The sequence below is a fragment of the Mobula hypostoma genome, chromosome 9 (genome assembly GCF_963921235.1).
Source record: "Mobula hypostoma chromosome 9, sMobHyp1.1, whole genome shotgun sequence".
NCBI lineage: Eukaryota > Metazoa > Chordata > Chondrichthyes > Myliobatiformes > Myliobatidae > Mobula > Mobula hypostoma.
The window spans coordinates 8,642,900-8,659,689 of NC_086105.1; the positions used below are offsets into that span (position 1 = coordinate 8,642,900).

Here is a 16,790-nt window from a genome sequence, read left to right on the forward strand (position 1 = left end):
AATACATGCACCAATAAATATCGAGAACTGGAGATGAAGACTCCTTGAAAGTGAGTCCACAGGTTGTGGGAGCAGTTCAGCGATAGGACAAGTGAAGTTGAGTGAAGTTATCCCCTCTGGTTGAGGGGTTGTAACTCTTCCTAAGGCTCCTATACCTTATTCCTGTTGGCGGCAGTGAGAAGAGAGCATGTCCTGGGTGCTCAAGAATCGTTCAAGTTTTCCTAAGGAGGTTTATATTTTTTGAAAGGCATCCAGCGAGCTTAGGTTTGCATTAACATATTTACATATTAACATGTTGGCATAATTTACATATTACTATTTAATTATTTATAGTGCAACTGTATTGAAAACCAATTTCCCTCGGGATCAATAAAGTATGACTATTAACAATCGAGTAACTCTTATGAGTTAGCAGGGTGATTGACAACCTGCTACTGTATTGGTGTGGTTGACAGCTACCCCGGGGGTCGGGGGGTGACACTGGGGTCCACTCACGCGTGTGCGCTGCTGCCCTTTGCCCAGGAGAGCGTGGGTCGGGGAGTGGGACAGGGAAGGGATGGGGACAGAGGTCTGGAGAAGCGCGCTCGCCTCCGTGTGACGTCAGAGATGGGCGAGGCGATTATTTAAAGGGGCCACGCTGCAGCTGCCCTGGAACTTGAGGCTGGCGCCGGCGCGGCATGTGGCTGCGTGGCCGGAGTCAGAGCCCCTTCGCCGACTGCCCTTAGAGACATGAGGCGGCCGCGATTGCTTCAGCTGTCCCTGCGCCTGCTGCTGGCTTTGCCGCTCTGCTTCCCCTCCTCCCAGCCAAGGAAGGGCGGCTGCCCGTCTCCCTGCCGGTGCGAAGAAGACGGCGTTCTCGTACGAGTCGACTGCTCGGATAGAGGGCTGACGACGATCCCTGCCACCCTCAGCAATTTTACCAGCTATCTGTAAGTGTATTTGATACGCAACGCCGGCTGAGTCCGGGTTTGCAATGTAATTATGGCAGGCATTTAATGAATGAAGTATTAACTCAATGGTCCCGCTCCCGAAAGTAGTACTTCATAGGGAACTCCTTGCAATAAAAGTAACTTGGACTCCTTCAGCTGCATGAATTTATTTACAGCCACCGCATTGAAATCAGCAGCATGCGGTGTCAAAGCAGCTCGCGGGAGGAAAAACCGTGACACCTGTAAGCAAGTGTGGGGTGCGGGAGAAGCGATTGGGGCAAGATCCCTGGTTTGCTGATGTTGGGCCCATCCAGAAGCTGTCGATGAGCCGCGCTAGCAACCAGACGGGGAAGAAGTGCAAAATTAGCTCCAGTCTGCAGTTCGCCTCCCGCTACGGCCATTAGTTCCGCGCGTCCAAAACGGCGAGTTGATAACCATTGAGCGACGAATGCACGTTGTATATAAAAAAAACTTTCAAAAGGAACTTACCTTGTCAATAACTGTGCTATTTGACACCGAAACTTATTGATTATTGTGAGGGATGTTTAGTTGTAAGGTTGTGAACTGGGTTTGTTTGCTGGTGAACAGAAGACAAATAATTCATTCGCTGTTATTTGTACTCGTTTCAATGCTTTGGCGTGAGAGTAAAACCGAAGAAGTATTGAAGGCGGACGGGGTAGTAACTTTTAACTCATCTTGAAAAGGCTATTGAAGTTGAAATGTTCTGTTAAAGAGCCAGGGCAGACCGCCGGCTGTCGATATCGACTGGTCTTTTGCAGCGCATTCTGATGCTCCGATTTCGAGCGGCTTGTTCAGGCAAGCCGCAGTTTTGCTGGGCACGAAATGTCCCTCAACTTCGGCTGTAAAAGTGATTTTTTTTTTAAATCACGCTTGCCGGTCTTTCTCCTGACAAAATGTCTGTGTGCTCCTGATCTGCGGCGTCCCTGCACCTGTTTGATGTCGACATTCATAATATAAAATTTATGGGATAACGTGTAACATTCGAAATCATCCGGAAATTCATGCTCTCAGCCCCGAGACTCTGCCAGACTGCATGTTACTCGATTTAGAAACATAGAAACATAGAAAATAGGTGCAGGAGTAGGCCATTCGGCCCCTCGAACCTGCACCGCCATTTATTATGATCATGGCTGATCATCCAACTCAGAACCCAGCCTTCCCTCCATACCCCCTGACCCCTGTAGCCACAAGGGCCATATCTAACTCCCTCTTAAACATAGCCAATGAACTGGCCTCAACAGTTTGCTGTGGCAGAGAATTCCACAGATTCACCACTCTCTGTGTGAAGAAGTTTTTCCTAATCTCGGTCCTGAAAGGCTTCCCCTCTATCCTCAAACTGTGACCCCTCGTTCTGGACCTCCCCAACATCGGGAACAATCTTCCCGCATCTAGCCTGTCCAATCCCTTTAGGATCTTATACGTTTCAATCAGATCCCCCCTCAATCTTCTAAATTCCAACGAGTACAAGCCCAGTTCATCCAGTCTTTCTTCATATGAAAGACCTGCCATCCCAGGAATCAATCTGGTGAACCTTCTTTGTACTCCCTCTATGGCAAAGATGTCTTTCCTCAGATTAGGAGACCAAAACTGCACACAATACTCCAGGTGTGGTCTCACCAAGGCCTTGTACAACTGCAGTAGTACCTCCCTGCTCCTGTACTCGAATCCTCTCGCTATAAATGCCAGCATACCGTTCGCCTTTTTCACCGCCTGCTGTACCTGCATGCCCACTTTCAATGACTGGTGTATAATGACACCCAGGTCTCGTTGCACCTCCCCTTTTCCTAATCGGCCACCATTCAGATAATAATCTGTTTTCCTATTTACCCCGCGATGTTTAAGTGGGCGATTGCCCGGAACACGAACGAACAGAAACCGGGGAGTAAGGAGCGAAATCAAATACAGCAAGAGCGACTTGAAGCTGCGAGGCGACGGTGAAATCTTATCAGATCAGGTTGCTGTTCTGCATATCACTCAGTAAACATACTGTACTTAGTGATTTATTAGATCTAATATCAGCACTGAATGTGAATTTAATTATAAATTAAAATCACCCACTTAGCAAGTTAGAACCAATTAACATTTAAATCTTCGCCGGCGGTCATTAAACTTAAAAGTTTATTTTTCTTTGAGATAGTTTCCTTTTGTTCTTAAAGAACGGAGTATACTTTTGTAACTTAAAAGTTATTCTCCGCTAAATGCTGCTTTCACGAAGCAGCAGGGCTGAAGGGGATTCGGGAGCGCGCGGAGCCACCTCGCGGGTTCATTCCTGATCTTGAGGTATCACTTTCACGGAGACTGAGAGAGAAAGCGATCGGCCTGGTCTGAACAGTAGCTCAAAATAATCATCTTTCACACTTCACTGGAGACATTCAAACGTGTCCTTCAGAATTCAGCACCAGATACAAATGGAAACGTGGAACCCCTTTCTAAAATAAATCCTCGGTCAATTAATCGAAAGACGAAGAGCAGCCGGCTCGTAACATACTACAAACTGAAGAATTGTGATGTTATGCATTGGAAAAGTCAAAGACTAGGGAAAGGTTAACTGCCAGCTGTTAGATTGGAGACAACAATCGTTTTTGTATCTACACTGGGATTTAATTTTATCTGGAAAAATAAAAGTGTCTAATGAAGTCCTGCTGAAGGGCCTTGGCCCGAAACATCGACAGTTTGCTTTTTTCCATAGATGCTGCCTGACTTGCAGCTTCCTCCTGCATTTTGTGTGTGTTGCTCTGGATTTCCAGCATCGGCAGATTTTCTCGTATTTGCATTTCTATTAAATTTAACTGTTCTTCGGATGATTTGGAAATTATGAGATTGAAGCTTGCGTTTAGTTCTCATACGTTCTATGAGTGGTTAAGACATAACGCGTTGAGGCTAATGTGGCTGAGTCCCGGGCTTCATGTGATTTCTGTTGGTCCGCCGGGGTCAGTCCGTAATCATTCAAATCCAGCGCTGTAGAACCCACGAGTGGGCTTTTCCAGCACATTTTCCATAAAATAATAGCAACAGATTACCACTTTCTTTGGGAGGGATGCAGTTCCTTCTAAATAGCCTAACCTCTCAGTTTGCTATTTCTCTCAGAATGCAGAAATATTGGACATTAGTGTTAGTATTCCAGGAATCTGAACGGTGACATTCATCAGGTCTGTCCTCACGTGGGTGTGATGAATAGATCGAGTGATGGCAGATGCCTCGTTAACTTCATTTGAGAATACAAAAGGAGCGTTTTTAAAACAAACCAGACAATGAATGCTTATGGAATCAAATACCAATCGCGTATAATGGGCTAACCATGACTCATTCCATAGATTTCTGTGGTATAATGAATGGCTTTATATTTTCCAATACTTCTCTTTAACGGAGGCGCGCGAAAGAGTCGGTGCAATCTGATTCTGCCGAAATATATCAACAGTTCCCCTGTGTACCTCAAGCACACGATGAAGTAGATATAAATGTGTTGGCTCCCTGGCGGGATACATAAGTAGCCCATTGTTTTCTGTATTCTTGTTTAAATATGTGTTTTTTTTTTGGCGCTGTAGTCTCACGATTATGGATTGCAGTGAAATTGCAGTCGTGGGGAAGGTGTTTTCTCTTTCAGACCCTAAGCAATTGAGAATTCTCACCCAAGGAGCGAGTTGTTGCGTTCATATGGTGAATAAGGTCACACATTATCTCCCGCATCAGTTTGACGGACAGGCAGACAGGGAAAGCATAAGGTCCTGTGCCGGGACCCACACAATGGAAGACTGCAAATTGGAAAGGATGGCGTACTTGGCGGAAGTGGGCTGCTAAAGGCAGCCGACTCCAGCGGTGAAGGTGTGGGTCCTGCTGAGCGGGAACCTAACGTGCTCGGGGACCGAACAACAGCCATGAACCAGCCGCAAAGAAGCCGTAACGTCACGTATCTGAAAGCCACCTTGTCACTTGCAGTCCCGTAAAATGAAATTAGTGCACGGTACATAGACTCTGTGATTGATATATCCGAGAATGAGGATCAATGCTGACTTATAGTTAGAAAAGAATGGAGAGAAAAAAGTAAAACGGTTTAATAAAGAACTAAACCCTTAAAACTAAGTCCTGACGAAGGGTCTCGGCCTGAAACGTCGACTGCACCTCTTCCTAGAGATGCTGCCTGGCCTGCTGCGTTCACCAGCAACTTTGATGTGTGTTGCTTGAATTTCCAGCATCTGCAGAATTCCTCTTGCTTGCGCCCTTAAAAATAAATTGAGATATAACAAGATAGCGTTGTTCATTTCCCTCAAACTTCACAGTTTGGATAAACGTTAGTCTTCGTCTACGCATTAGTATATGCAATGGGCTGGGTTGATCAGACGCAGAAGACTCAAACCAATTCGAGTGTCCAGGAGGTGTGGTAATAAGCGTACAAGAACAATAAAGTAACTTAAGCCTAATTTACTTAAAAGTAAATTAAAAGAAGCTACAGAAAGTTGTAAAATTACTCAACTCCATCTTGGGTACTAGCCTCCGGAGCATACGAGACATCTTCAACCACGGTGCCTCAGAAAGGCGGTGTCTATTATTTAGGACGGTGATCACCCAGGACATGCCCTCACCTCATTGCTATCATCAGGAAGGAGATGCGGAAGCCTAAAGGCACACACTCACTGCTACTCCCCCCCCCCCTCACTGGACCCCCTGCAATTCACGTACCGTCCCAACCGCTCAACAGACGACGCCATCGCCATCACCCTCCACCTGGACAAGAAAGTCACGTACGTTCGAATGCTGTTCATAAACTTCAGTTCAGCATTCAACACAATCATTCCTCAGAAACTGATTGGAAAGCTGAGTCTACTGGGCCTGAACGCCTCCCTCTGCAACTGGATGCTAGACTTCCTGACTGGGAGACCTCAGTCAGTCCGGATTGGAACCAGCATCTCCAACACCATCACACTGAGCACAGGGGCCCCCCAGGGCTGTGTGCTCAGCCCACTGCTGTTCACTGTGCTGACCCACGACTGTGCTGCAACACACAGCTTGAACCATATCATCAAGTTCGCCAATGAACCGACCGTGGTGGGTCTCAGCAGCAAGAACGATGAGTCAGCATATAGAGAGGAGGTGCTGCGGCTAATGGACTGGTGCAGAGCCAACAACCTGTCTCTGAATGTGAACAAAACAAAAGAGATGGTTGTTGACTTCAGGAGGACATGGAGCGACCACTCTCCGCTGAACATTGACGACTCCTCCGTAGAGATCGTGAAGAGCACCAAATTTCTCGGCGGAGAATCTCACCCGGTCCCTCAACACCAGGTCCATAGCAAAGAAAGCCCAGCAGCCTGTCTACTTTCTGCGAAGGCTGAGGAAAGTCCATCTCCCACCCCCCATCCTCACCACATTCTACAGAGGTTGTACTGAGAGCATCCTGAGCAGCTGCATCACTGCCTGGTTTGGAGATTGTACCGTCTCGGATCGCAAGACCCTGCAGCGGACAGTGAGGTCAGCTGAGAAGATCAACGGGGTCTCTCTTCCCGCCATTACAGACATTTACACCACACACTGCATCCGTAAAGCAAACAACATTGTGAAGGACCCCACGCACCCCTCATACAAACTCTTCTCCCTCCTGCCATCTGGCAAAAGGCACTGAAGCATTCGGGCTCTCACGACCAGACTATGTAACAGTTTCTTCCCCCAAGTCATCAGACTCCTCAATACTCAGAGCCTGGACTGACACCAGCCTACTGCCCTCTATTGTGCCTATTGTCTTGTTTATTATTTATTGTAATGCCTGCACTGTTTTGTGTACTTTATGCAGTCCCAGGTAGGTCTGTATAGTCTAGTGTAGTTTTTGTGTTGTTTTACGTAGTTCAGTGTAGTTTTTGTATTGTTTTGTAGCACCATGGTCCTGAAAAACGTTGTCTCGTTTTTACTATGTTCCGTACCAGCAGTTATGGTCGAAATGACAATAAAAAGTGACTTGACTTGACTTCATCGATTCGGGAACAGCTTCTTCCCTTCTGCCATTTGATTGCTAAATGGACATTGAATCTATGAACATTACCTCGCTTTTTTATATATATTATGTCTATTTTGCACGATTTTTAATCTATTCAGTATACACACATACACACTGTAATTGGTTTGTTTATTTATTTAATTTCTTTCTATATGATCATGTATTGCATTGTGCTGCTGCTGCTAAGTTAACAAAATTCATCACATGCCGGTGGTAATAAACCTGATTCTGATTTATTATCATAAAACAGAAAACATCAATATACCACACGGAATACTACGTAGCAGGTTACAAGGATTTCGGAGCTCGGGATCCTCAGCCGACACTTCATTGTCGCCTTCGCTGGGGGAAACTCTGAATTCCGACTAGTGAAATCACTCTGGGTCCGTCCTAGGCACCTATCGATCGGAATCCTTGGTCGAGGCGAAGTCCCAAGAACTGAGCGAAAGGTGCTTCAGTAAATAAGGGCTCAATTCGCAAACACTGAGACGCGCAAAGAAAGATAAATTCTTTGGTCTTTTGTTATCATGCCATTAGTGCCTGAGGCTAAGAAAGAATCCAGGAGCTGTTAGCAAATATTTAACAAACCTATAGTGTAAGAATGTCTCATGCACCTTTCACATTTAGGAGATTATGCACAGAGTTTTACAGCTACAGAATTATTTCAGTAACTGGTTGCCATTGTAATTAGGCAAATGCAAACTGTGGATTAGCACAGAGCAATGTCCAACAGAGCAAGAAATAAGTGGTCAGTTCAGTCTAACAAACCATCACACAAGATCCTTGAAAGACATCCAGCCCATCTCATCATCATCATCCAGCTATTTACACTAATCCATAACTATTTATTTGAGTCATAGAGATAGTCCTGTTGGGCCACCACATCCGTGCTGACCCTAATCCCATTTTCCTGCATTTGGTAACAGCCTTCTGTGCCTTGCCCATTTTAAGTGTCTGCCTAAATGACTCTTAGATACATTAATTTTACTGACTCTACCAGTTCCTCTTGGCAGTGTGGTCCAGGTATCAGCAGCTTTCTATGTTAGGAATAATTACAACCAATCCCTTTAAAAATTCATTCCTCTCACCTTAAAACTATGTCTTCTACTTTCTAATGCCTCTCATCGGTATCACCATTATGTGCCATGTCACATGACATGGCAATCATGGCCTTCCGTCTGTCTTTAATTTGAGAAGTTCTAATAAGCTCTACCAAACTTTTGCACATCCAGCACTTAATGTAACTCATGAATGTCATAATAACTCTACCATGGGAAAAAGATTATGATTTTGTGCCCTTTCTATACATTTTCAAATTTGATATTCCTCACTCAGGTCATCCCTTAGCCGCCTTCTCTCCAGGGAAAACAAATCCAACCTATTCCCTCTCTCCCCATAACTAAAGACTTTTAATCTAGGGATAATCCTGGTTTATCTCCTCCAGTACAATTATGTTCTTCTTATACTGTGGCAACTAGAACTGCACACAATATACTAAATTTGGTCTACCTAGCATTCTGTAAATTTGGAACATAATGTCCAAATTTATATATACATTGTACATGTCCTGAAAACAATCTCAATCTCAATGATCCACATACTTAAAGGATCCCCTCACCATCCTTTCAGCCACACATTCGCCTACCTTATCCTCATCTTTCTACGCTCACAGGAAATAAGTCCAAAATTATGACCCTAAAATTCCTAGTTCTGTCGAACTCTGAAAACTCACTTTGTAGGACATTATCCATCCTTCTTCCAGAGTTCTCAGTACTGACGTATACCATGACCTAGAACTGTTCTTCCTTTCCCATTCAGAATGTTTAGCATCCAGTCTGAAACATCCCCAACCATTCCCACATTCTCAACAACTGTCCTCAAATCCCACTGCTCACATACAAACTGGGCTAATTTACCACGTGGCCAGTTCACCCAACAATCCATAAATCTTTGGGAGGTGGGAGGAAGCCTATATGTTCATAAGGGAAGTGTGCACACTCTACACATATAGCATCCAAGGTCAGAAATACAGCAGGGTCTTTAGCAATGTAAGTTAGCAGTTCAACCAGTTGCACTGCTGCACAGACCATTATTGTCCAGCTAAACAAGCTAAGATAGACCGTAAACCTTAGGAGCAGAATTAGGCCTGGGGTTTCCAACCTTTTTGTACATGGACCCTTAACGTTAACCAAAGAGTCCATGGACCCAGGTTGGGAACCCCTTAATTAGACCATTCAGCCTATCAAGGCTGCTCTGCTATTCCATCATGGCTGATTTATTATCCCTCTCAACCCCATTCTCCTGCCTTTTCCCCATCACCTTTGACTTCCTGCTCCTGATGAAGTGTCTCAGCCTGAAACGTCGACTGCTTCTTCCTCTCCACAGACGCTGGCTAACCTGCTGTGGGCTCCCCAGCACTTTGTGTGTGTTGACAGAAATTTCAATTGCTTTTCTGCAAATGGCAATTCACATTAGATCAATTGTAAATTTGGAATTTGAGACTTATAGATTTTTTAAAACTTCTTTGATAACCTGGAATGTTAAGGGATAAAGGGCAAAGTTGGGGTGCAGTGTATGGGGCAATGGCAGACATCAGCCATGTTCCCATTAGATGGGGGAACAAGTTCAAATGACTAAATGGCTGGCTCCCACTGCATTGGACATCTGAGCATGGGAGAATATTGGGAAGTCATTTGATAATTATTTCCAGAAATCCAAAGAAAACAGATACGGCAGGCCATAACAAGCTATCTTGTCCAGGGCAGTAGAACCAGAGCACTGGGACTCCACTTGAAGGGATACATTTAAAACAAATCTTTGGAATTATGAACAAGTAAGACATCTGTGAACCAGACTCACAATGAAAACATTGGAAGTAATTACATGGATCTGTTCAGACGCATATTATATGCTTAATACTCAGGAAATGTCAATTGGAGTAAACTATCTGAGTAATTTGGAGATGATAGGCTAAGTGTTTGGGATGAACAAATAAATCACTTGGTCCTGAAAACCTGTTACTACTGAGGTCTTGGTGGTCCCTTTCTGGATCTGTGCAAATGAATGGAAAGCAACTGATTACTAATTGAGCAATCATCCACGTCTCATGACTCTGCCAAGAAGGCAGAGGGCGACCCAGCAGTTCTCATGTTTCAAATAATGTTTAAAGCTCAAACACGAGAACATCTGCAGATGCTGGAAATCCAGAGCAACACACACAAAATGCTGGAGGAACTCAGCAGGCCGGGCAGCCTCTACGGAAAAGAGTAAACGGTCGACATTTTGGGCTAAGACCCTTCTTCAGGATCGAGAGGGAAGGGGCATGATGCCTGAATTAAAAGGTGGGTGGGGGGGTGGAGGATAGCTGGAAGGTGATAGGTGAAGCCAGGTGGGTGAGAAAGGTCAAGGGCTGGAGAAGAAGGAATCTGATAGGAGAGTAGACTGGACCATAGGTGGAGCGGACCCAGGGGGAGGTAATAGGCAGGTGAGAAGACTGTTGGCAGGTGAAAGCTGACAGTTATGCTTAATAGTTCAGTCAGTGTCACATGCATCTTTGCTGGGCATGAATATAAAGCAGGGATATATTCCAAGCTGAGCTGTAAGTGGAATGCTGGGAATATAGTAGCGGTTATTACCATGCCATTCGCCGGTTTGTTTATTACGTGCCGTGTTTTATGACATCATCATTATGTGCGGTGATGTATGACATGGGCGATCATGGACTTTCCATGACCATGATTGTTCTGGGTCGGTGGTTGTATAACTAGGATTGGTTATATGCACCAGCTATTGGTACCAATGATTTAAAAAAACATTTCCAGTAAACTAGAATGTTTTCGATTTAAATACAATCTGCCTTAAAATCATCAAATATAAACTTGTTACACTTTATAGATTGAGTATTAATGTGTTCTTCGTCCATTAACAGATGGGACATAGTAACCACGAATGATTGAATATTTTCAGATGATTTACATCTGTGGTTCAATTTTCTACAAGATAAACACAAAATTGTCTTAGTAAGCTAATGATCAGCAATGTAACAGCAAATTATTGTACTCAGAATTAGTTTTCATTTTTGGGAGGAGTGAAGAAAGAATGCTTTCACATAACTACAGATGAAGGTTAGAAGAGAAAAGAGAAATTGACTTTAAACTCACGGGGAGCACAGGCCATCAACTTTTTGCTGTTGGTATTTCTGTAGCAGGCAATTTCTTTTTTATGAGGTTGAATTGCTAGCTCGATGTTCAACCCAGGACGGATTGAAAGCGTGCCAGAGGAGCCAGCTGGGTTCGAATTTGAGAGCCTTCGCTCCGAAGTCCGGCGCTGATGCCATTACACCACCAACCGGCAAGATGGAGCTTAAACCAATATCAAATACCAATTAGAGGCCATTGCAGAACATCGAAGAGTACAGCACTGGGACAGACTCTTCAGCCAATGATGTGCCAAACTATTTAAGCTAATAATGCCTAAGTAAACTAATCCCTTCAGCCTGCATGTGGTCATATCCTTCAATCTCTGCAGGATCATCTGCCTATCTAACAGCTTCCTGAACACTTTGTCATACCTGCCTCCATGGTGGTGCATCCAGGTATCTACTACTCTGAGCAAATAAAAATCTGCCTGCACATCTCCTTTGAACTTAAATGCCTGCTCTCTGGTATTAGACATTTCAACCTTTAGAAAAAGATATTGACTATCTGTGCTCCTCATAACTTTATAAACTTCTGTTCTACTTTCAGGCAAGATTTTTTTTCATCACCCATTGGCTAGAAACATACTGAATTCCCAGCACTGTTGAGAAGTTTTCAAAGTAGTCAGGTGGCAGACCTGCCCCTGTGGACACCTGTTCCTAAAACGACCCTAGGACTCCTGCCTTTGGACTGATGTAATTCTAGTGGGATGCATTGCCTGAAAATTCTGCCCTTAAGAGTTCCTAACTTCAAATGTTACTGTGTGTTGTTAGTTTGCTTACTTGGAAGAACAGTTGGGGTGTTATCATTAACCACAACTAAGAAAAGGAGAAAAAAAAGACAGCAGAATTCTTTGTTGAGACCCCGAGCCCCATTTCATCAATTAGACAAAATAATCTGTCTGGCTGCAGTCATATACCAAATAGCTTGCTGCTCCTCCCTGTCGTTCTCATTGTTACCATCAGGGAGGAGATACAGGAACCTGAAGGCACAAACTCAACAATTCAGGAACAGCTTCTTCCCCTCTGCCATCAAATTTCAGAATGGACATTGAACCCATGAGCACCATCTCACTACTTTGTGTTTTCTCTTTTTGCGCTACTTATTTCATTTAACTTTACGTATATTATATATGTACTGTAATTTATTATGTATTTCAATGCATTGCTGCTGCAAAACAACAACTTTCATGACATATGCTGATGATATTAAACCTGAAAGACTGGCAAATGAAAATTATTGTTGAGCTTGGTATGAGGTGATTGTCAGCCACTTCTGAAGTGAATTTCAGCTTCAGAGAAGCATAGAGAAGATCAGAGAACAGAGAAGGTCTGGGAGTGAGGTAGACTGGGGTAGTAGAGGTAATGGTGAGGTGGAAGGAGATTATATGAAAGCTCAAGCCTGGTAATAGAATGGCTGGAATTATAAAACAGCATGAAGTAAGATGAAGATGGAGAACTGCATGTCTTCAAAAGTTGACATGGTTTATTGTTTCAAGGGATCAGCTTAATGAATCATACTGCAAGCTAGCTGTGGTCACTGATTTCATCTCCAGATTGGTGCATGTGTTTAAACTTCCACTGACCTGATCTAAGTTTCAGTGCATAAATGCCATTTCCAGCAAACATAAATACTGTACATTCAAGGATTTAATGTATACATGTCAGATTTTCACTTTATATACAGTGGTGCTCAGTTTTTCTAAACTGAATATTGTTTGAATGAATCAATATCATTAGAGCTTTTGAACTGACAATGACTTGTGTTCTTAATTTTCAGCTGTAAAATTTCACTGTGTAAACACACTGAAAGTTTAACTCAATTACCATTTACATTACTGGGTGTGGTTCTGTGGCATCATTCCCTCATTAACCCAGTTACTTTGAAATGGTTAATGATTCTGCTGTGGAAGAGTACACTGGCTCGGTTGCACTACCACTGAATCAGAGTATTATGAGTCTGAGCTGTACTCCAGGTAGCTAATAGAGATCAGAGTCTTTGTATACTGACTTGACACCCAGCAGATACTTGATGTCATTTGTATAGTTTAAATTTTAAACGATGGTCAATGATTACTAGCTTATCCAACAAGCAGCGCTTTACAGCACCAATGAACCAGGTTCAATTCTCACAACTGCCTCTGGTTAAATCGGGATATTGCTGGGTGGCATGGCTTGTAGGCCCCAAAGGGCTTATTTCACGTTGCATCTGGAGAAATAAAGTAAGTAAGTAAATAAATAAATAAATGAAGGGAAGGGATTGCTGGGCACCACGGTTTGAATGGTCAGAAAGGCCTGCTCCCTGCTGCACGTCAACAAAAAAATAAAATAGAGAAGGCTGGCCTGGGGACCAGGGTGGTATCCGGTCTATCCTAGGTAAACTGAGAACAGCATTAGGTGCTTTAGTCCCTGTGTGTTATGAAGAAGAGAGGTATTCACATTCTGGCTGCAAATTAGTAGTGCCAGTAAGAATGGGTAAGTGCACAGGTTAGCATGGTGGTCATGGCTGTGCCTTGATCGATTAGCCTACAGCCACTGGTTGCCAAGATAAACAAACTGTACCCTTCTTCTGTGAACTATACCAGGAATCCTGTCACGTCAATCAGTGAAGATCTCCTGAACATGTTGAGGAGTGGAGGCGGGAGGAGGTTGCAAAATGAATTTTGGAAGTTTGGCAATTTGTGCCCTATTGGATGATGAAGCTGTGTTAAAGAGATAGACACTGCACAGTGAACACATGTTCACTAGAAACTTATTTATTTACTTCTGTGAGTTGGACTGAAATGTGCTGGAATCCTTCTCACAATATGTCCTGGAAGACTTTTAAACCTCCCTCCTGGCCTTCGCAGGAGGTAGCATGAGTACTGGCATGTGGGGAGATTTGGCAGTTGTGCTGAGTACGATAGACTCAAAAATTCTGCTAATCTTTAATCCACTTTGTATGTTTGAAGCTACTTCCTTTTAATGTTAATTTGAGGCAATATCCAAAAAAATGCAGTACTCTCTCTAAGCTGTGTGAGTGCACAGCCACACAGCAACTGAAATGCTCCCATGCACATAGCCTTTGTTGCCATGCAGGCTGGATTTTTCTTTTATAGAATGCTAACATAATTTTGAAATTATGTTAATATAATTTTGAAACCTAAGTTAAAATAAATGTGAAATATCCTGTAGAAAATTAGAATTAAAATTATTTTTTTCTTAATTTTAGAAACTTTTTCTTAATTCTAGAAAATTAACACATAATTAATTGCGTGTTAATGAATATAATCCATAAATATTCTAAATAATAAATGTACCACAACTTTTACTTTGAAATGTTTTAGAGCTACAATATATTTACATTGTGTTTCAAGTTACAACTCTGTAACAAATTGTAACAATATACACAGAATGGAAGTCGGTAAGTCTTTGTTAATAAACCACCGGCCCACTAACTTCTGAAGCTGCAACATGCATATTTTAAAAATTTAAAAAGCTGTACAGTTTTCAGGTCGTGCACAAATTTTCTGCTCAGAGCGACAGTTGGTCTGCAGATCTATAAAAAAATTGAAGGAACATTGAAGAAGAGCAACTTCCCATCAAAACTTCCTTGTTTGTTTTTTTTTAAACAACTATATAGAAGCTTATAAGAGTTGCATCAAAGAGAAAAGTGGATATTGATAATGGCTAGGAAAAAGCAAGAGGCAAGGGGTTAGCCTCAGATGTAGACCATTAGTGATAGTTGCAAAGAAGCTTGTAACACAGCCCTGTGAAATCTACAGTGACTCATTGGAATTTGTTTCCTGATCTTAATTTTTATTTTACAACTAAGCTAATTATTGTTTTTGATCATGATGATTTAATACGATTTATAAAAGCACAACAAATTATTTTAAACACACCATATTGTTGTTAGTAAGTAATATGCACTGATTATCAAATAAAGCAATATGGGAAAATAAATACTTTACTTTTATTGCTTTGATAACTAAATATTCCAGTGCTATAGCTATATTTTTATGGAGCACAAATTGTACTTTGAACCCACAGAGTGGGCTGATGAGGATACTTTGTGCTCACCAGCACTTGGCAAATGATGTTGCTTACCACCTTTTGATGGGGAGAGGGGTGAAGGAGCAACTATTCTTTTTAAAGCAAGACCCATCAGTAAAACAAAAAGGAATGCAACTAAATTCAAGACATTTCATCCCCTCTTTATGTACGCACTGAACCAGATAAAATCCTGAGCAATAAATAAATAAGCAATAAATATCATGAAAGGAGATGAAGAATCGTTGAAAGTGACATAGTGTGGAAACAATTCAGTGATGGTGCAAGTGAAACAATAATAATTATATTCAGAGCTAGTAGGCAGGAGGAGAGAGAGCAGCGCACCCACGAGTGCACAGCCTTTCGGTGAAAAATGATATCGTATCCATTAAATAGGGGCCGTGGACAATTCTGATTTGATGGAGAGGGACGTGAAAGCACAGAGGAACATCTGGAGAAATTTCTGAAACACCCATTCGCTGCCGTCATTACTGCGTGGTCAGGAATCTTTTGGAGGGTAGGCCTCAAAACCCCCGGCTTTGCCTACTGTTGGCAACCGAGATTGAGGTCGAATCATTCGGACAGAGATGGCGCTCAGTACTCAGTGTCGGAGAGCTGATCAGATCTCGAAGTTTTTGGATGACTCAGAGTCGGACTGTGGTCAGCATGGCAGGGAGAGTTCTTCCTTCTCCCATCTGTGTGAGATGTGGGATATTTGAGAGACTTCGAACTTTTACTGTGCTCATGGACTTCTTTATCAAGTTATGGTATTGTTGCACTGTTGTAACTATATGTTATAATTATGTGGTTTTGTCAGTTTTTTTCAGTCTTGGTCTGTCCTGTGTTTTATCACACCAGAAGAAATATTGTATCATTTCTTAATGCGTGCATTACTAAATGACAATAAAAGAGGACTGCGTGTCTTCATAATCTAATCTAAACCAGAATTCACAACTTTATTGAATTTTCAATGAGTGGTTTGAATGACAGTTAATTTATGCATTACTTACTTTATTTCCTTTTCTATTTAGAAAGTGCTTTGCTCTCTCTTGTTTCACACCATCCATCACTAATCTTATTTGTTTATGTTGAGACTTGCAACGTTCCAATTTGTTGAGATAATTAACTTGTTCCTCATCCTTACTCAGATACATTAATGAGTTCTTTGTTTCGTGGGTTTAGGAGATCTCCATGTGTGAACTGTTCGGAGAATTTGCTACTTGTTAGGAGGAATTTACACTTCAAGATGAAGTCGAATAGTCACCTCCTTAGTTTAAAATCTGATCCTTCAGTGGTCAGTTTCTAATTCGGATCAAGCACACAAATCAAAGCACCATTTGAGATCGTAGAGATAATTTCTAATTAGCTATTTTTAAGTAATTAGAAAAGAATCCTGTAACAAATAAAAAGATGATGCTTCGGGCCTTCATCAAGTCAGGGAAGAAAGAGGTCATAAATCAGAATAAAAAAGGTAGGAAGATGGGGAGAGCAGGAGCTGGCAGGTGATAGGTGAATCCAGGTGAGAAGAGAAAGATACCAGCAGATTGTACTCTGAAACCTCATTCTAGAATATTAGCTTCAGGTCATTGTAATGCTCTTCATTGTCTCAGGTTACTGTAAAGCTCCT

At 42.5% G+C, this 16,790-nt stretch overlaps 1 protein-coding gene across 2 annotated transcripts in view; it reads left to right on the forward strand.

The window, feature by feature from the left end:
- Positions 1-661: 661 nt before the first annotated feature.
- LOC134351495 (leucine-rich repeat-containing G-protein coupled receptor 5-like) overlaps positions 662-16,790 on the forward strand; it is a 177,300-nt gene continuing 161,171 nt past the window's right edge. For both annotated transcript variants that reach the window (XM_063057716.1, XM_063057717.1), the window contains exon 1: positions 662-929. In XM_063057716.1, the coding sequence (XP_062913786.1) occupies positions 730-929 (200 nt within the window). In that variant the 5' untranslated portion in view covers positions 662-729. The remainder of the gene's footprint in view (positions 930-16,790) is intronic.